Source organism: Pristiophorus japonicus, chromosome 3, assembly GCF_044704955.1.
Source record: "Pristiophorus japonicus isolate sPriJap1 chromosome 3, sPriJap1.hap1, whole genome shotgun sequence".
Taxonomy (NCBI): Eukaryota; Metazoa; Chordata; class Chondrichthyes; family Pristiophoridae; genus Pristiophorus; species Pristiophorus japonicus.
In genome coordinates, this window is record NC_091979.1 from 204,318,488 (window position 1) to 204,339,989 (window position 21,502).

General features: G+C 50.8%; 1 protein-coding gene across 2 annotated transcripts in view; it reads left to right on the top strand.

Annotated features, from left to right (window-relative positions):
* The first annotated feature begins 639 nt into the window (after positions 1-639).
* Positions 640-21,502, top strand: part of bard1 (BRCA1 associated RING domain 1) — a 228,838-nt gene continuing 207,975 nt past the window's right edge. For both annotated transcript variants that reach the window (XM_070876214.1, XM_070876215.1), the window contains exons 1-3: positions 640-763; positions 7,413-7,469; positions 16,540-16,688. In XM_070876214.1, coding sequence (XP_070732315.1) covers positions 672-763; positions 7,413-7,469; positions 16,540-16,688 — 298 coding nt within the window. In that variant the 5' untranslated portion in view covers positions 640-671. The remainder of the gene's footprint in view (positions 764-7,412; positions 7,470-16,539; positions 16,689-21,502) is intronic.

Genomic DNA, 21,502 nt, shown 5'->3' on the forward strand with positions numbered 1-21,502 from the left:
ATATGGTAAATTCAATATCATTTGAAACTGTGGGCCAGTGTCACGTGATCTAATGTCACCTGATCAGATGCCATGCGATCAAATACATGGCCCCTCCAGTGATATATCAAATCAGTGTTAGCAACCGTCATGAGGGGGTACCGACTGGAAACTCTGCCATTGCATCGTCAGCCAGCCTCCGCAACTCCTCCTACATACTCTTCTGCTTTGCGCCAGGGGACAGACCCTCCAGGCCGCCAATCATAACCATGCCCCGCCCATTCGGCAGGCGACCTGCTGCAGTTCCTGATCTCAGCCATGCCCGGTCCCTCGGACCGTCAGTCAACCTGAGGCCCCGCCCCCTGACCGTCAGTCAGTCAGAGGCCCCGCCCCCGTCCGTCAGTCAGCCAGAAGACCCGCCCCCTAGCTGTCATTCAGCCAGAGGCCCCTCCCCCTGGCCGACAGTCAGCTCGCGGCCCCGCCCCTTGGACGTCAGTCAGCCCGTGGCCCTGCCCCTTGGCCGTCAGTCAGCCCGAGGTCCCGCCCCCTGTCCGTCAGTCAGCCCGAGGTCCCGCCCCCTGGCCGTCGGTCAGCCCGCGGCCCCGCCCCTTGCCGTCAGTCAGCCCGAGGTCCCGCCCCCTGGGTTGATGTTTTGGCGCGAGCGCGAGCCATTTGAGGTGGGGGAAGCGGCGATGTCGAGCCCGGGTGTCGGGGTGAAGCAGGCCTGGGCTCGGACCGGCGGAGCACTGGCCGCGCTCCAGAGGATGCTGCAGTGCTCGGGCTGGTAACTGGCGCGATTCTAGCGATGGGGGTGGGGGGAAGGGGCGGTGCTCACCCCGGCTCAGGCCCCAGACCTGACCCGCAGGCTCTCAGTGACGGGTCAGTGCACCGGGCTCGGCTCACTTCCACTGTCCGGGGTCAGTGCACTGGGCTCGGGTCACTCCCACTGTCCGGTGTCCGTGCACTGGGCTCAGCTCACTCCCACTGTCCAGGGTCAGTGCACCGGGCTCGGCTCACACCCACTGTCCGGGGTCAGTGCACTGGGCTCGGCTCACACCCACTGTCCGGGGTCAGTGCACTGGGCTCAGCTCACTCCCACTGTCCGGTGTCCGTGCACTGGGCTCGGCTCACACCCACTGTCCGGGGTCAGTGCACCGGGCTCGGGTCACTCCCACTGTCCGGGGTCAGTGCACCGGGCTCGGGTCACTCCCACTGTCAGGTGTCAGTGCACTGGGCTCGGCTCACACCCACTGTCCGGGGTCAGTGCACCGGGCTCGGGTCACTCCCACTGTCCGGGGTCAGTGCACCAGGCTCGGGTCACTCCCACTGTCCGGTGTCAATGCACTGGGCTCGGCTCACACCCACTGTCTGGGGTCAGTGCACCGGGCTCGGGTCACTCCCACTGTCAGGTGTCAGTGCACTGGGCTCGGCTCACACCCACTGTCCGGGGTCAGTGCACCGGGCTCGGGTCACTCCCACTGTCAGGTGTCAGTGCACCGGGCTCGGCTCACACCCACTGTCCGGGGTCAGTGCACCGGGCTCGGGTCACTCCCACTGTCCGGGGTCAGTGCACCGGGCTCGGGTCACTCCCACTGTCCGGTGTCAATGCACTGGGCTCGGCTCACACCCACTGTCCGGGGCCAGTGCACCGGGCTCGGCTCACATCCACTGTCCGGGGTCAGTGCACTGGGCTCGGGTCACTCCCACTGTCCGGGGTCAGTGCACTGGGCTCGGCTCACTCCCACTGTCCAGGGTCAGTGCACCGGGCTCGGCTCACTTCCACTGTCTGGGGTCAGTGCACTGGGCTCGGCTCACACCACTGTCCGGTGTCAGTGCACTGGGCTCGGCTCACACCCACTGTCCGGGGTCAGTGCACTGGGCTCGGCTCACACCCACTGTCCGGGGTCAGTGCACCGGGCTCGGGTCACTCCCACTGTCCGGGGTCAGTGCACCGGGCTCGGGTCACTCCCACTGTCCGGGGTCAGTGCACCGGGCTCTGGTCACTCCCACTGTCAGGTGTCAGTGCACGGGGCTCGGCTCACACCCACTGTCCGGTGTCAGTGCACTGGGCTCGGCTCACACCAACTGTCCGGTGTCAGTGCACTGGGCTCGGCTCACACCCACTGTCCGGGGTCAGTGCACTGGGCTCGGCTCACACCCACTGTCCGGGGTCAGTGCACTGGGCTCGGCTCACTCCCACTGTCCGGTGTCCGTGCACTGGGCTCGGCTCACACCCACTGTCCGGGGTCAGTGCACCGGGCTCGGGTCACTCCCACTGTCCGGGGTCAGTGCACCGGGCTCGGGTCACTCCCACTGTCAGGTGTCAGTGCACTGGGCTCGGCTCACACCCACTGTCCGGGGTCAGTGCACCGGGCTCGGGTCACTCCCACTGTCCGGGGTCAGTGCACCGGGCTCGGGTCACTCCCACTGTCCGGTGTCAATGCACTGGGCTCGGCTCACACCCACTGTCTGGGGTCAGTGCACCGGGCTCGGGTCACTCCCACTGTCAGGTGTCAGTGCACTGGGCTCGGCTCACACCCACTGTCCGGGGTCAGTGCACCGGGCTCGGGTCACTCCCACTGTCAGGTGTCAGTGCACTGGGCTCGGCTCACACCCACTGTCCGGGGTCAGTGCACCGGGCTCGGGTCACTCCCACTGTCCGGGGTCAGTGCACCGGGCTCGGGTCACTCCCACTGTCCGGTGTCAATGCACTGGGCTCGGCTCACACCCACTGTCCGGGGCCAGTGCACCGGGCTCGGCTCACATCCACTGTCCGGGGTCAGTGCACTGGGCTCGGGTCACTCCCACTGTCCGGGGTCAGTGCACTGGGCTCGGCTCACTCCCACTGTCCAGGGTCAGTGCACCGGGCTCGGCTCACTTCCACTGTCTGGGGTCAGTGCACTGGGCTCGGCTCACACCACTGTCCGGTGTCAGTGCACTGGGCTCGGCTCACACCCACTGTCCGGGGTCAGTGCACTGGGCTCGGCTCACACCCACTGTCCGGGGTCAGTGCACCGGGCTCGGGTCACTCCCACTGTCCGGGGTCAGTGCACCGGGCTCGGGTCACTCCCACTGTCCGGGGTCAGTGCACCGGGCTCTGGTCACTCCCACTGTCAGGTGTCAGTGCACGGGGCTCGGCTCACACCCACTGTCCGGTGTCAGTGCACTGGGCTCGGCTCACACCCACTGTCCGGGGTCAGTGCACTGGGCTCGGGTCACTCCCACTGTCCGGGGTCAGTGCACCGGGCTAGGGTCACTCCCACTGTCCGGGGTCAGTGCACCGGGCTCGGGTCACTCCCACTGTCCGGTGTCAGTGCACTGGGCTCGGCTCACACCCACTGTCCGGGGTCAGTGCACTGGGCTCGGCTCACACCCACTGTCCGGGGTCAGTGCACTGGGCTCGGCTCACACCCACTGTCCGGGGTCAGTGCACTGGGCTCGGCTCACACCCACTGTCCGGGGTCAGTGCACCGGGCTAGGGTCACTCCCACTGTCAGGTGTCAGTGCACTGGGCTCGGCTCACACCCACTGTCCGGGGTCAGTGCACCGGGCTCGGGTCACTCCCACTGTCCGGGGTCAGTGCACCGGGCTAGGGTCACTCCCACTGTCCGGGGTCAGTGCACCGGGCTCGGGTCACTCCCACTGTCCGGTGTCAGTGCACTGGGCTCGGCTCACACCCACTGTCCGGGGTTAGTGCACTGGGCTCGGCTCGCACCCACTGTCCGGGGTCAGTGCACCGGGCTCGGGTCACTCCCACTGTCAGGTGTCAGTGCACTCGGCTCGGCTCACACCCACTGTCCGGGGTCAGTTCACTGGGCTCAGCCCACACCCACTGTCCGGGGTCAGTGCACTGGGCTCGGCTCACACCCACTGTCCGGGGTCAGTGCACCGGGCTCGGGTCACTCCCACTGTCAGGTGTCAGTGCACTGGGCTCGGCTCACACCCACTGTCCGGGGTCAGTGCACTGGGCTCGGCTCACACCCACTGTCCGGGGTCAGTGCACCGGGCCCGGGTCACTCCCACTGTCAGGTGTCAGTGCACTGGGCTCGGCTCACACCCACTGTCCGGGGTCAGTGCACTGGGCTCGGCTCACACCCACTGTCCGGGGTCAGTGCACCGGGCTCGGCTCACTTCCACTGTCCGGGGTCAGTGCACTGGGCTCGGCTCACACCCACTGTCCGGGGTCAGTGCACCGGGCTCGGGTCACTCCCACTGTCCGGGGTCAGTGCACTGGGCTCGGGTCACTCCCACTGTCCGGTGTCAGTGCACTGGGCTCGGCTCACACCCACTGTCCGGGGTCAGTGCACTGGGCTCGGCTCACACCCACTGTCCGGGGTCAGTGCACCGGGCTCGGGTCACTCCCACTGTTAGGTGTCAGTGCACTGGGCTCGGCTCACACCCACTGTCCGGGGTCAGTGCACCGGGCTCGGCTCACTTCCACTGTCCGGGGTCAGTGCACTGGGCTCGGCTCACACCCACTGTCCGGGGTCAGTGCACCGGGCTCGGGTCACTCCCACTGTCCGGGGTCAGTGCACTGGGCTCGGGTCACTCCCACTGTCCGGTGTCAGTGCACTGGGCTCGGCTCACACCCACTGTCCGGGGTCAGTGCACTGGGCTCGGCTCACACCCACTGTCCGGGGTCAGTGCACCGGGCTCGGGTCACTCCCACTGTTAGGTGTCAGTGCACTGGGCTCGGCTCACACCCACTGTCCGGGGTCAGTGCACTGGGCTCGGCTCACACCCACTGTCCGGGGTCAGTGCACCGGGCTCGGGTCACTCCCACTGTCCAGGGTCAGTGCACTGGGCTTGGCTCACTTCCACTGTCCGGTGTCAGTGCACTGGGCTCGGCTCACACCCACTGTCCGGGGTCAGTGCACCGGGCTCGGGTCACTCCCACTGTCCGGGGTCAGTGCACCGGGCTCGGGTCACTCCCACTGTCCGGTGTCAGTGCACAGGGCTCGGCTCACACCCACTGTCCGGGGTCAGTGCACTGGGCTCGGCTCACACCCACTGTCCGGGGTCAGTGCACCGGGCTCGGGTCACTCCCACTGTCCAGGGTCAGTGCACTGGGCTCGGCTCACACCCAGTGGCAGTGTCCGGGGTCAGTGCACTGGGCTTGGCACACTCCCACAGTCTGGGGTCAATGCACTGGGCTCGGGTAGCTCCCACTGTCCGGGGTCAGTGCACCGGGCTCAGGTCACTCCCACTGTCCGGGGTCAGTGCACTGGGCTTGGCTCACACCCAGTGGCAGTGTCCGGGGTTAGTGCACTGGGCTTGGCTCACACCCACTGGCAGTGTCCGGGGTCAGTACACTTGGCTCCCCCCTGGGGACACGAGCCTCTTTACCTGTGCCCTTAATGTCAGCTGCCTGAGACCATGCTCCTCGCCAGCAGCAGACCAGCAGGTGATGCGGTCAATGGACACGGTTCAGCAATATGGGACCGAGGATTTTTTGCCCCAGTTGGGAAACGCCTGGCCCATGTTGTGACCGGTCGAATCCTGGTCGGTGGTCCGCGAGTGCCGTCCCGTTTCCCCGATATTAAAGCCGAGGCCCCATTTGTCCACTCTGTTGGATGTAAAAGACTTTAACTATTTAACAAATAAAACTATTTAAAGGACAGCAGGACTTTCTCTCCATGTCTGGCCATCTTTCCTCCCTCAGCCAACACCACCAACAGATTGGAAGGTAGCAAATGTAACTCTCCCTCCTTTCTTCAATAGCGGCGAGAAAGCAGGGATCTATTGGCCAGTTAGCCTGACGTTAGTCGTCAGGAAAATGCTGAAATCCATTATTAAGGAAGTGGTGACAGGGCACTTAGAAAATCATAATATGATTAGACAGTCAACGTGGATTTATGAAAGGGAAATTGTGTTTGACAAATCTATTTGAGTTTTTTTTGAGTGTATAACTAGCAGGGTAGATAATGGGGGAAATAGTATATTTGGATTTTCAGAAGGCATTCAGTAAGTTGCCACACAATAGGTTGTTACACAAGATTAGGGCTCATAGGATTGGGGTAATATATTAGCATGGATTGAGGGTTGGATAATGGACAGAAAACAGTAGGAATAAACGGGTCATCTTCAGGTTGGTAGGTTGTAACCAGGGGAGTGCCGCAAGGATCAGTGCTTGGGCCTCAGATATTTACAATTGATATTAATGACTTGGATGAGGGGACAGAGTAATGTATTCCAGTTTGCTGACGATGCAAAGTAAGCTGTGAGGAGGATGCAGAGAGGCTGCAAAGGGATATAGACAGGTTAAGTGATTGAGCAAGGTGGTGGTAGATGGAGTATAATATGGGGAAGTGTGAAGTTATCCAGTTTGGTATGAAGAATGGAAAAGCAGAATATTTTGTAAAAGGTGAGAGCATAGTAAATGTTGGGATTCAGAGGGATTTGGGTGTCCCTGTACATGAATCACAGAAAGTTAACATGCAGGTAAAGCAAGCAATTAGGAAGACAAATGGCTTTTATTGCAAAAGGGTTGCAGTATAAGTAAGGAGGTCTTGTTGCAATTATATAGGGCCTTGGTGAGACCACACCTAGAGTACTATGTACAGTTTTGGTCTGCCTTAGAAGGGGTGCAATGAAAGTTCACTGGGATGAGAGAGATGTCCGATGAGGAGAGATTGAGTAGAATGGGCCTATATTCTCTGGAGTTTAAAAGAGTGAGAGATGATCTCACTGAAATGTATAACATTCTAAGAGGGCTTGACTGGGTAGATGCTGAGGCAGTTTCCCCTGACTTGAGGGTCATAGTCAATGTTCCGTGTAATTTTGTTTTGGCCCTATCTTGGCCATTCAAAATACCGTGCATGCGCGCTTTCTACATTGAAAAGCCGGCTGCACAGGTTCCCTGAAGCGCTGTATAGCTTAAAGAGAACATTGGCCATAATCTCAGGATAAGGTATCAGCCATTTCAGACAGTTGAAAAATTTCTTGACTCATGATGTGAATTTTTGGAATTCTCTACCCCAGAGAGCTGTGGATACTCAGTAGTTGAGTATATTCAAGGCTGAGATAGATAGATTTTGGGGCACTATTGGAATCAAGAGATATGGGGATCGGGCGGGAAAGTGGAGTTGATGTAAAAGTTCATCCATGATATTGAATGGCAGAGCAGGCTCGAGGGGCCCATTCCTATTTCTTGTGTTCTTCTGTTAATACGGCCAAAAAAACAAACCAAATGATCTGGTCTTTGATTTGCTGTGTATACTGTAGCTTCCATGCATGGTTCAACATTTTTTTCTAAACAGATAAGCAAAATAGAAAATCATAATTCATTGTCAGATTTTTTAAAATAGGTTTCCTGTGGTGTGTTTTTGCTTTCGATAGGTCTTTGTTTGAGCTCTTGCACATGGAGAGCAGCATATATATTGTTTACTGTACAGTATGTGACTTGATCATTCATAAATATTTCTCTATTTCAGTTCCAAACTGCTGCAGGAACCTGTCTGTCTTGGAGGTTGTGAGCATGTATTTTGCCGGTAAGAACATAACATGGGATAGGTTGTCAAAATCTGACCACTGGCGAATGAAATTGCTGATAAGAATGTTGTTGACTTTTTCATGTTGCTGTAATTTGGTGTATGGGAGGTGCTATTAACCATAAAGTGCCAATGAGCTAAGCAATCCCACAACCAACAGATCAGATCAAAGCTCTGCAACCCTGGCACATCCAGTCACGAAGGGTGCTGGACAATTAAGTAACGAATGGAAGGAAGCAGCTCCATGAACATCCCCAACCTCCGTGATGGCGGAGCCCAGCACGCAAGTGTATCTGCAACATCTTTAGCCAGAAATGCCGAGTGGATAATCGTTCTCGGCCTCCTCCTGAGGTCCCCACCATCACAGATGCCAGTCTTCAGCTATATCAATTCATGTGACATTAAGAAACAACAATGCAGAGGACGCAAGGCGACCAGCCCTGATAACATCCGACTGTAGTGTTGGAAGAACTATGCTCATAACTAGCCAGTCACTGGCCAAGCTGTTCCAATACAGTTACAACCCTGCCATCTACCCCACAATTTGAAAAATTGCCCAGATAGGTTTTCACAAAAAGCAGAACAGATCCAATCCAGCCAATTACAGCCCCATCAACTTAAAAGAAAGAAAGACTTGGATTTATATAGGACCTTACATGACCACCGGATGTCTCAAAGTGCTTTACAGCCAATTAAGTATTTTTGGAGTGTAGCCACTGTTGTAATGTGGGAGCCTACTTTCAATCATCAGCAAAGTGATGGAAGGTGTCATCAACAGTGCTATTAAGCAGCATTTACTCACCAACAACTGGCTCACTGATGCTCAATTTGGGTTTCGTTAGGACCACTTGGCTCCAGACCTCATTACAGCCTTGGTCCAAACATGGACACGAGCCAAATTCCAGAGGTGAGAGTGACTGCTCTTGACATCAGGACAGCCTTACATTGAATGTGCCACCAAGGAGCTCTAGTAAAACTGAAGTTAGTGGAGATAAGGGGGAAAACTCTCCAGTAGCTGGAGCCGTGCCGAGTACAAAGGAAGATGGTCGTTGATGGCCAATCATCTCGGCCCCAGAACATTACTGCAGGAGTTCCTCGGAGTTTAGGAGTTATTTGGCTTGGTCGGGTTGGTTGCTGGACAGTAGTGATATTTAAATAATAGTTGAGATCCTCTCAATATGTGAAGTGCATATAATCCTGCTTACATACTCCTCTTGTGATGTGTATCAACCAGTGAAATAGGTTTATTTTTCTGTAAATACATGAAAATGAATACTTCAATAAAATTGATATTTTGCGCGAGTAGAATATTGTATTTTCAAAACAGTCTGCCTCATTCCTTTGGCAAACCACCATGTAGCTAGCATGCTGCTAGGGGGCTATACAATGAGAAAAATATTAATGCATTGACAAATTATACGTTTGCACTAAGTCAGTAGTCTTCAAACTTTTCTGTGTGGGGAAACTTCTATCAATATTGACACATTCCTGGGGGATCCCTTGTAAGTATTAGCACACATACAGCAAGCTCTCAGGGCGAGACACTTTTCTTCTCCTTAGGCAGTCCCTCGGAGTCGAGGATGTCTTGTTTCCACAATAAAAATGAGTTGTTGTGGCTGATGAGTCCTATGTGGGATCTACAGTCTCTGCCTTAGGTGCGGTAGTTGGTTGAAGGAACGGGTGGGTGGAGTGCTTGGGTTGCTGCGCGCTCGTTCCACTGTTTACGCTTGGCTACAGCGTAAAAACTCAATGTTCAGCGCCTTCCTGGATGCTCAGTCTCACCATTTATAAGTGTAACAATTGGTGACGAGGTAATGAACAACCGCGCAAAAATGCAAAGAACAGTCGGCATCCTGGAGAAGTTCTCAGAAGGGGATGATTGGGAGGCCTTTGTGGAGAGACTCGACCGATACTTTGTGGCCAACGAGCTGGAAGCGAATGAGAACTCCACCAAACGAAGGGCGATCCTCCTAACTGTGTGTGGGGCAGCAACCTATGGCTTCATGAAGAATCTCCTGGCCCCGGCAAAACCAACAGAGAAATCCTGTGAAGAATTGTGTACACTGGTCCGGGAGCACCTAAATCCTAAGGAAAGCGTTTTGATGGCGAGATAGCGGTTCTACATGTGTCAACGATCAGAAGGCCAGGAAGTGGTGAGCTACGTCGCCGAACTAAGGCGCCTCGCAGGACATTGTGAGTTTGAGAGATTCCTAGAACAAATGCTCAGACATTTTTGTACTGGGCATCGGACATGAGACAATCCTTCGCAAACTGTTGACTGTAGAAACTCCGAATCTGAGTAAAGTCATAACGATAGCCCAGGCATTTATGTCCACCAGCGACAACACCAAGCAGCTTTCGCAGAACAAAGAAGTTTCGGCCAGTACTGTGCATAAAGTAATGTTGGTTTTGAGCAGAAATGTACATGGCAGAACGTACACGCCGGCTGCTGTGGCCCGACCTCGATTGACCCAGAGTCTGCCATCATCTGTTAATGCGAGGCAGTTAACACCCTGTTGGCGCTGCGGAGGTGATCATCGGCCCCATCAATGCCGCTTTAAGCACTATGCATGCAGTGGTTAAGAACAATGGGACACCTCCAACGAATGTGCAGGCGAGCTGCAAACCACCACGTTGCAGAGGAAGACCGATCCACAGTGGATCAGACTGAGTTGGAAACTCGTACGGAGGAGGCAGAAGTGTACGGGGTACACACATTCACAATGTAATGCCCACCAATAATATTGAAAGTTGAACTGAACGGCATTCCAGTATCTATGCAGCTGGACATGGAAACAAGTCAATTCATAATGAGTAAAAAGGCCTTCGACAGACTGGGGAAAGAAGGCACACAGGCCCAAGCTCGGCCCCATTCACACTAAATTAAGGACTTGCACCAAGGAACTAATTCCTGTAATTGGCAGTGCAGAAGTCAAAGCCTCCTATGATGGAGCAGTATACGAACTCCCACTGTGGATTGTGCCAGGGGATGGCCCCACGTTGTTTGGCAGAAGCTGGCTGAGGAAAATCTGCTGGAACTGGGATGACATCCGAGCGCTTTCGTCCGTCGACGATGCCTCATGTACCCAGGTTCTAAGCAAGTTCCCACCGCTGGTCGAGCCAGGCATTGGAAGCTTCTCGGGGGCGAAAGTGCAGATCCATTTGATTCCCGGTATGCGACCCATCCACCACAAGGCTCGGGCGGTACCGTACATGATGCGTGAAAAAGTGGAAATTGAGCTGGACAGGCTGCAACATGAAGGCATCATCGCGCCAGTGGAATTCAACGATTGTTCCGGGACTCGAGGAGGACAGTACGGTTAGAATTTGCGAGGACTCTAAAGTAACGATTAACCGTTTTTTGCTGCAGGACCAGTACCCGTAACCCAAGGCAGACGATCTATTTGCGACCCTGGCTGGAGTGCACTAAGCTGGACCTGACCTCAGCCAATATGACGCAGGAGCTGGAAGAGTCCTCGAAAAGCCTCATCTGCATCAACACGCACAAAGGTCTGTTTATCGACAACCGGTGCCCGTTCTGGATTCGGTCGGCCGCAACGATCTTCCAACGGAACATGGAGAGCCTGCTAAAGTCAGTTCCTTGCACAGTGGTCTTCCAGGACGACATATTGGTTACAGGTCGGGACACCATGGAGCACTTGAAGAATCTGGAGGAGGTTCTTAGTCGGTTGGATCGCGTGGGGCTCAGGTTGAAACGCTCTAAGTGTGTTTTCCTGGCACAGGACGTCGAATTCTTCGGAAGGAGAATCGCAGCAGATGGCATCAGACCCACCGACGCCAAGATGGAGGCCATCAAGAACGCACCGCGACCACAGAATGTGATGGAGCTGCGGTTGTCCCTGGGACTCCTTAACTATTTCAGTAATTTCCTACCTGGGTTAAGCACCCTGCTAGAACCCTTACATGCGCTACTGCGCAAGGGAGACGACTGGGTATGGGGGAGTTCACATGAGCCTGCCTTTAAGAAAGCCAGAAACTTATTGTGTTCGAACAAACTGCTTGTCCTGTATAATCCATGTAAATGATTAGTGTTAGCTTGCGATGCGTCGCCTCATACGGGGTCGGGTGTGTGTTACAACAGGCTAATGATTCGGAGATTTTGCAACCGGTTGCGTATGCATCCAAGGAGTTTGTCCAAGGCCGAAAGGGCCTACAGCATGGTTGAAAAAGAGGCTCTGGCGTGCGTTTACGGGGTTTAAAAAAAAATGCACCAGTACTTATTTGGCCTCCAGTTTGAGCTTGAAACTGACCACAGGCTGCTCATAGACTGGGTGTTATGTAATGAGAGAGGATTAATTAGCAATCTCGTTGTGCGAGGCCCCTTGGGGAAGAGTGACCATAATATGGTGGAATTCTGCATTGGGATGGAGAATGAAACAGTTAATTCAGAGACCATGGTCCAGAACTTAAAGAAGGCTAACTTTGAAGGTATGAGGCGTGAATTGGCTGGGATGGATTGGCGAATGATACTTAAGGTGTTGACTGTGGATGGGCAATGGCAGACATTTAGAGACCGCATGGATGAACTACAACAATTGTACATTCCTGTCTGGCATAAAAATAAAAAAGGGAAGGTGGCTCAACCGTGGCTATCAAGGGAAATCAGGGATAGTATTAAAGCCAAGGAAGTGGCATACAAATTGGCCAGAAATAGCAGCGAACCTGGGGACTGGGAGAAATTTAGAACTCAGCAGAGGAGGACAAAGGGTTTGATTCGGGCAGGGAAAATGGAGTATGAGAAGAAGCTTGCAGGGAACATTAAGACGGATTGCAAAAGTTTCTATAGATATGTAAAGAGAAAAAGGTTAGTAAAGACAAACATAGGTCCCCTGCAGTCAGAATCAGGGGAAGTCATAACGGGGAACAAAGAAATGGCGGACCAATTGAACAAGTACTTTGGTTCGGTATTCACGAAGGAGGACACGAACAACCTTCCGGTTATAAAAGGGGTCGGGGGGTCTAGTAAGGAGGAGGAACTGAGGGAAATCCTTATTAGCCGGGAAATTGTGTTGGGGAAATTGATGGGATTGAAGGCCGATAAATCCCCAGGGCCTGATGGACTGCATCCCAGAGTACTTAAGGAGGTGGCCTTGGAAATAGTGGATGCGTTGACCGTCATTTTCCAACATTCCATTGACTCTGGATCAGTTCCTATGGAGTGGAGGGTAGCCAATGTAACCCCACTTTTTAAAAAAGGAGGGAGAGAGAAAACGGAATTATAGACCGGTCAGTCTGACATCGGTAGTGGGTAAAATGATGGAATCAATTATTAAGGATGTCATAGCAGTGCATTTGGAAAGAGGTGACATGATAGGTCCAAGTCAGCATGGATTTGTGAAAGGGAAATCATGCTTGACTAATCTTCTGGAATTTTTTGAGGATGTTTCCAGTAGAGTGGATAAGGGAGAACCAGTTGATGTGGTATATTTGGACTTTCAGAAGGCGTTCGACAAGGTCCCACACAAGAGATTGATGTGCAAAGTTAGAGCACATGGGATTGGGGGTAGCGTACTGACATGGATTGAGAACTGGTTGTCAGACAGGAAGCAAAGAGTAGGAGTAAATGGGTACTTTTCAGAATGGCAGGCAGTGACTAGTGGGGTACCGCAAGGTTCTGTGCTGGGGCCCCAGCTGTTTACACTGTACATTAATGATTTAGATGAGGGGATTAAATGTAGCATCTCCAAATTTGCGGATGACACTAAGTTGGGTGGCAGTGTGAGCTGCGAGGAGGATGCTGTGAGGCTGCAGAGCGACTTGGATAGGTTAGGTGAGTGGGCAAATGCATGGCAGATGAAGTATAATGTGGATAAATGTGAGGTTATCCACTTTGGTGGTAAAAACAGAGAGACAGACTATTATCTGAATGGTGACAGATTAGGAAAAGGGGAGGTGCAAAGAGACCTGGGTGTCATGGTACATCAGTCATTGAAGGTTGGCATGCAGGTGCAGCAGGCGGTTAAGAAAGCAAATGGCATGTTGGCCTTCATAGCAAGGGGATTTGAGTACAGGGGCAGGGAGGTGTTGCTACAGTTGTACAGGGCATTGGTGAGGCCACACCTGGAGTATTGTGTACAGTTTTGGTCTCCTAACCTGAGGAAGGACATTCTTGCTATTGAGGGAGTGCAGCGAAGGTTCACCAGACTGATTCCCGGGATGGCGGGACTGACCTATCAAGAAAGACTGGATCAACTGGGCTTGTATTCACTGGAGTTCAGAAGAATGAGAGGGGACCTCATAGAAACATTTAAAATTCTGACGGGGTTAGACAGGTTAGATGCAGGAAGAATGTTCCCAATGTTGGGGAAGTCCAGAACCAGAGGTCACAGTCTAAGGATAAGGGGTAAGCCATTTAGGACCGAGATGCGGAGGAACTTCTTCACCCAGAGAGTGGTGAACCTGTGGAATTCTCTACCACAGAAAGTTGTTGAGGCCAATTCACTAAATATATTCAAAAAGGAGTTAGATGAGGTCCTTACTACTAGGGGGATCAAGGGGTATAGCGAGAAAGCAGGAATGGGGTACTGAAGTTGAATGTTCAGCCATGAACTCATTGAATGGCGGTGCAGGCTAGAAGGGCCGAATGGCCTACTCCTGCACCTATTTTCTATGTTTCTATGTTTCTATATCGCTGTTCTCGGAGTAAAGCGATTAATACCAATGCCTCTGCCCGCATCCAAAGATGGGTGCTCACACTGTCGGCATAGTTATGTAATCTGCCACAGACCGGGCAGAGAGAACTGCGCAGATGCTCTGTCGGCTACCATTGCCCACCACCGGGGCGGAAATGGCATAGCCAGTGGACTTGCTCATGGTCATGGAGGCATTTGAGAATGAGAAATCCCCTGCTACGGCCCACTAGATCAGTACCTGGACCAGCCAGGATCCTTTACTGTCCTTAGTAAAAAAAAGTGTGTCCTCCATGGGAGCTGTTCCAGTGTTCCAGTGGCGATGCAGGAAGCGATTAAGCCATTCCACAGACGTAAAGACGAGTTGTCCCTGCAGGCGGACTGTCTTATTTGGGGCAATCGCGTGGTCTTGCCCAAGAAAGGCAGAGACACAGTTATTTGCGAACTGCACAACACCCACCCAGGCATCGTAATGATGAAAGCCATCGCCAGATCTCGTGTAGTGGCCTGGCATCGACTCAGATTTAGAGTCATGCGTGCGCCAGTGCAACATTTGCTCTCAGTTGAGCAACGCACCCAGAAAGGTACCGCTAAGTTTGTGGTCGTGACCATCCAAACCGTGGTCGAGGATCCATGTAGACTATGCAAGCCCATTCCTAGGCAAAATGTTTTTGGTTGTCATGGACGCTTACTCAAAATGGATTGAATGTACAATAATGTCTGTAAGCACATCCACGGCCACCATTGAAAGCCTATGAGCCACGTTTACCACGCACTGCTTGTCTGATGTCCTAGTCAGCGACAATGGGCCGTGCTTCACCAGTGCTGAATTGAAGGAATTCATGACCCGCAACGGGATCAAACATGTCACATCTGCCCCATTCAAGTCCGCATCCAATGGCCAGGCAGAATGGGCAGTTCAGACCATCAAGCAAAGCTTGAAACGTGTGTCGGAAGGCTCCCTGCAGACTGATTGTCCCAAGTGCTGCTCAGCTACTGCACCAGACCCCACTCACTCACCAGGATTCCACCAGCTGAGCTGCTCATGAAAAGGACTCTTAAAACAAGGCTCTCTCTTGTCCACCCTGATCTCCATGATCACATGGAGGGCAAGCGGCATCAACAAAGTATGTACCATGACCGCACAAATTTGTCACGCGATGTTGAGATCAATGACCTATGTTTGTGCTCAATTATGGACATGGTCCCAAATGGCTCGCTGGCATGGTCACAGCCAAAGAGGGTGTTTCAGGTCAAACTGACCAATGGACAAATGCACAGCAAACATTTGGACCAAATCAAATTGCGGTTTACCAACAATTACGAACAACCCGAAGAGGACACCACCAACTTTGACCCTCCAATGCACACACAAGTGGCAACTGACATCATAGTTGACCACGAAACCGAACTCATCATCCCCAGCAGCCCGGCAAGGCCGGCTGCCCAATAGCCCAGTGAAGAATTGACCAACCCACCCACACCAACATTTGTACTGAGACGATCGACAAGGGAGCGCAAAGCCCCAGATCGTCTCACCTTGTAAATAAGTGTACTGTTGACTTCACGGGGGAGTGATGTTATGTATTTAACTCTTTGTAACTTGCATTACACCTGACCACTAGAGGGCCCACCTATTGGAGTCTCAAAGGATCCCAGCATCCCTTGGGATCACAGTATATAAGCAGGCCACCCATGAGATACCTGCACTCTGGAATCTTTAATAAAGGAGCAAGGTCACACTTGCTCATTACACACAGTACTCACACTCATAAACTGTTAGTCTCACCATTTATTATGTCCTCACTATGTTGCTGAACTGGAAGAACAGTTTTAAATGGCCCATTACTTCATTTAACCTTGATAATTCTACTGATCATTTCTGTCTCTTTGATTCTCTCACTTCCTCGCTATCTATATATACACACATACGTTTCTCCCCTCCTTGTTCTGATTGTAATAATATATCTGTCCGGTTCTTATTTTGAAGAAGGGTCCACAAACGGAAGGATAATTTGTCGTCTCTTGTCTCAGGTGTTGACTGACCTGCTGAGTATTTTCAGATTTCTAGCATCTGCAGTATTTTGCTTTTTAATTTCATTCACTTAGTTCCCAGTCCTAGTAGGGTTGTTGGGAAGCACAGTGGAGCCCAGGTGCTCTCACTTGGAGTAAGAGGAAGATTATAAGGCTAATTTTGCTACGGTACCTGCTGCACATTACCCAGGGGTTGCAGTGTGTTATTGGGGTCGTATTGAGAATGAGCTGCCTGCCACCTCTTTCGCTTGGGGAATGATGGGTGTTGTGATGAATCTAGGTAGTGGAAAGGAAGAAAGGGGTAATAAACTAGTGATCTGACAAATTGCAGATGGTTTGAATATTGTGTGTTATTCTGTATAAACGAAAGTATGCTGTTTTTACAGAGTTTGTGTTGCTGATTCTCTTGGGAATGACTGTCCAGTATGTCACACTCCAGCCTGGGTGAAAGATCTGCAGCCAAACCGACAGCTGCATAATATGGCCCACTTGTGCAACCAACTTCGAGCTCTGCTGGATAACAAAGTCCCTCCAGGTGAGGCTAGAACTTGAGAATGGTGTTTGCCAGTGACTGTCTTCATGTTCAGATTGAAAAGAAATTACCCTGCTTGTGCTACTTTTAAAAACTTGTTTTTTGCCTATGTGTCTGAATTTTTCTCACGAGTTATTTTCTCTTTATAATTAAAACATGTAGTTAAGCTGGAATATTTCTAAAAATAATCTGTTGATGTTTGGGTCCTTTACTGGCGGCCTGGTGAGTGTATCTCGTCACTAGTATCTGAGAATTTCCCAGCGCATTTCGAAAGCAGTGACAGGATCGGTTCAAGTCAGCATGGATTTATGAAAGGGAAATCATGCTTAACAAATCTTCTAGAATTTTTTGAGGATGTAACTAGTAGAGTGGACAAGGGAGAACCAGTGGATGTGATGTATTTGGACTTTCAAAAGGCTTTTGACAAGGTGCCACACGAGATTGGTGTGCAAAATTAAAGCACATGATTTTGGGGGTAATGCACTGACGTGGATAGAGAACTGGTTGGCAGACAGGAAGCAGAGAGTAGGGATAAACGGGTCCTTTTCAGAATGGCAGGCAGTGACTAGTGGAGTGCTGCAGGGCTCATTACTGGGACCCCAGCTATTTACAATATACATTAATGATTTGGATGAAGGAATTGAGTGTAATATCTCCAAGTTTACAGATGACACTAAACTAGGTGGTGGTGTGAGCTGTGAGGAGGATGCTAAGAGGCTGCGGAGTGACTTGGACAGGTTAGGTGAATGGGAAAATGCAGTATAATGTGGATAAATGTGAGGTTATCCACTTTGGGGGCAAAAACAGGAAGGCAGAATATTATCTGAATGGCGGCAGATTAGGAAAAGGGGAGGTGCAACGAGACCTGGGTGTCATGGTTCATCAGTCATTGAAAGTTGGCATGCAGGTACAGCAGGCGGTGAAGAAGGCAAATGACCTTCATAGCTAGGGGATTTGAGTATAGGAGCGGGGGAGGTCTTACTGCAGTTGTACAAGGCCTTGGTGAGGCCTCACCTTTAATATTGTGTTCAGTTTTGGTCTCCTAATCTGAGGAAGGAAGTTCTTGCTATTGAGGGAGTGCAGCGAAGGTTCACCAGACTGATTCCCGGGATGGCTGGACTGACATATGAGGAGAGACTGGATCGGCTGTATTCACTGGAGTTTAGAAGGATGAGAGGGATCTCATAGAAACACATAAAATTCTGACCGGACTGGACAGGTTAGATGCAGGAAGAATGTTCCCGATGTTGGGGAAGTCCAGAACCAGGGGACAGTCTAAGGATAAAGGGGTAAGTAATTTAGGACTGAGATGAGGAGAAACGTCTTCACTCAGAGAGTTGTTAACCTATGGCATTCCCTACCGCAGAGAATTGTTGATGTCAGTTCATTGGATATATTCAAGAGGGAATTAGATATGGCCCTTACAGCTAAAGGGATCAAGGGGTATGGAGAGAAAGCAGGAAAGGGGTACTGAGGTGGATTATTGAATGGCGGTGCAGGCTCGAAGGGCCGAATGGCCTACTCCTGCACCTATTTTTTACGTTTCTGCGTTTGATCTATGTTTGTGCTGAATGAACTGATCCCGACCTGAGTCGGGAGGAGAGAATTGCCCCGGGTTCCAGTGCCCCATGCTGCAGTGTGTGTTGTAGGATATTTGTTTTTACTATCTCAACTCTAATCAGAGGTGAGATCAACCAAGACTTTAAACTTTTCTAACTAACGGTTTTATTAATATTAAAACAGTACAGGTTTGCAGATAGAGATGCATATAACCTTTAAATCGTTAGTACAATGCTACCATACAGCACCTGGTGTTTACAACCGTTTCCCACAGTTTCTCAAAGCCTCCTTATCTGTAGCCTTCCAAACGGTCTGCATAACACTTTGAGTTCGGTCAACCTTCCCAGTATGCCCTCCATTTAACAGTTCATTTAAATAAACTCTGCTCCTTTAGCAGGTAATTAATCCAGGTAAAGTCCAAAAATCCTTTTGTGTGCATGTGTGTGTGCTCCAGTGGGTGTCGAAGTAATAGGTGTAGGTAATCTTATAATCCAGAGGAATATTTCTTCTGTAACATTTGCTGAGGGAGTTTTCCACGAGTGGATTTTCAAAATGCTCATGCACAAATGTTCTGTGTAGTATATGAAGATGAGATTGGAAAGCAAAATTTTCAACTTTTTAAAATAAATTTTTTCCTTATTGTTTAAAAAATGTGCCAATATGATACCAAGAGTGTACATTGCTCAGTTGTTGAACTTGATTTGTCTCTTTGCATCAATTTGCCAAAGTAGAGACTGGGATAAGACTCCCTCGGAATGATTTAAACCCTATTCTTCAGTTATACTTCAACCGTAAAATGTTCCATGTTAGTAACATGCTCGGGGTCAGTCGTCTAACTGAGAGTGATGCTTGAACGGTTTATTGCTGTCTTCTTAGTTCCTGCATGTGTTGCGTCAGAACATTCCAACCTGTGTTAAAATGGGGATTGGGTTCACTCTGCTTTGTGGCATTTTCTTTTTTTAAATGTTTTGATGGTTGTGGGTATCACGTTGGACAGTGATGAATGGCAGGCTCCCATAGTCTAATTATGTGACTTGAGCTGAAGGGCTATTGTATGAAATGATTTGAACTGCAGTGACACCAGGCTTCATTTCACTGCATTTTACAAGAAGTCGAGCACACTGTGAATGTTATAATGGCTATGTGAGTTTCCTGTATCCAAGCAAACATTTCCTGCGTCGTTGCCTCTTTCACTTGGGATGTGTTGTGCATGAAGACTTCTGTCACATTTGTAGCATTAGGGATGTTTAGAGACTATGGTCCCGATTTTTTTTTTTTAAAAGGGTCGGGAACAGTGCAGGTGAGTCCCAAAGCGGGTGATCTTAACGGCCGGGCTTAATTTAAATAAAAGTTTCTGGAGTCCCATGTGACACCTGGCCAAATGGAACACTTAGCTGGCAACAACAAAAACTTTTATTTATATAGTGCCTTTAACATTGTGAAATGTCCCAAGGCGCTTCACAGGAATATTACAAGATAAAAAATTTGAGCCGCATGAGGAGAAATTAGGGCAGGTGATCAAAAGCTTGGTCAAAGAGGTAGGTTTTGAGGAGTGTCTTGAAGGATGAAAGAGAGGTGGAGAGGTTTAGGCAGGGAGTTCCAGAGTTTCAGGCCTAGGCAACAGAAGGCACAGCCACCAATGGTGGAGCGATTCTAATCAGTGAGGAACAGTGGGCAGGAATGGGTCTTTGGCGGCAGGAGGCTGCAGTTGGGGACCTGTGGGAATGGTCCCTGGCAGTCAGTAGGAGCTAGAGACTGGAGGCGATCAGGGGTGGTTGTAGATATAATGAGGGGGTGTGTACAGATGTGTTCGGGGGGATGCAGAATGTGATCCAAGGGCTGCGCATTCCATGGTGATTGGGCAGTGGTGGTGCTGGGGCTGTAGTGCCCTATCGACTCCTTGTGCAGCCTGGGGGGTCGCATTCCTGCTTCTGGTCCACAAGGAGTTCTGGCAAAAGTATATATTTGAAACTTACCATGGCTCGGCTGCCAGGCTGCTGGCAGTATGGGACTCCCCCTCACATTTAGTTAAGATCATGTCGTGACACCGATGATGTCATCAGGCCGCTACTTTTGAATGTTAAGTAGGACCCCTCCTGCCAGCAACAGAGCCTCGGCTGATTTGAAAGATAAGATGGCACCAGAGAGCGACCTCAGGCTGCTTGGTGGATTTGGCCTAATTTTAACGCACCATTCTCGCTGGACGAGGATGGTTAAGATCAAGCCCTATGTTCCTGGATTAAATGCCCTACTTGAATTGCAGTCAGTTCTGTACCTGCTACAGAGCAGTTTTACTTTAATGTTACATTTTATCTTCTGATTTAAAATTTAAGTTTAATTAGTAATGGCAGTTGTGATACAAGATGGATTATATCATTTGTTAATTTGATGTTGCCTCGCATGACTTTTTAAACCGGGGAAATGCTGCCTCCTTAAATTTTAGTTTTTCCACCAATGACTGGCCAATACTGATGTAGAAAGCTGAAGGTCAGCTCCGTTTATCCAATGCGAGGAACTGGATAGAAGGGAGAACATTGGAGTTGAGCAGTGTAGAAATTATTTAAAGTTCATATGGAGAGAGAGACCTCAAGTGTGTTATTCATTAGATTTTGTTTACAATTAACAGCCTATTGACTTGGGTGCATGCTTGAATAATTCAGAGCTCACGACATGGAGCACTGTAGTCATTGTTGTTTGCGGATTATAGATTTGTTTTTCGTGTATTCAAACATGTCCACATTCAACCAGAAACTGTAATCCTTTTCTAATAGCATATATAGCACCTATGCTCACATTATTTTCCTTCTCCCCTGTGGGGAAAGCACTGGTTTCTGTTCCCTTTTCTGCCTGTAGGCCCATAGCTGCACATCTGAGATCATGAACTCTGGAGTGAGAGAAATGAACTTGCATGTCTTTGCTCTGTAGTACCATGTGTTAATGGGAACATAGTAACAAGAGTAGGCCATTCAGCCTCTCGAGCCTATTCCGCTATTCAATTGGATCGTTGCCAATCTGTGCCTCACTTTTATTTACCCGCCTTTAAGAACATAAGAAATAAGAGGTGGAGTAGGCCATCTGGCCCATCAAGCCTGCTCCTCCATTCAAAAAGATCATGGCTGATCCGATCCTGGCCTCAACTCCACTTCCCTGCCCTCTCCTCATAACCCTTGACTTCCTTATCTTTCAAAAATCTGTTTATCTCCAACTTAAATATATTCAATATATTTGTTCGATAGCCCTTGATAACCCTGCCCGAA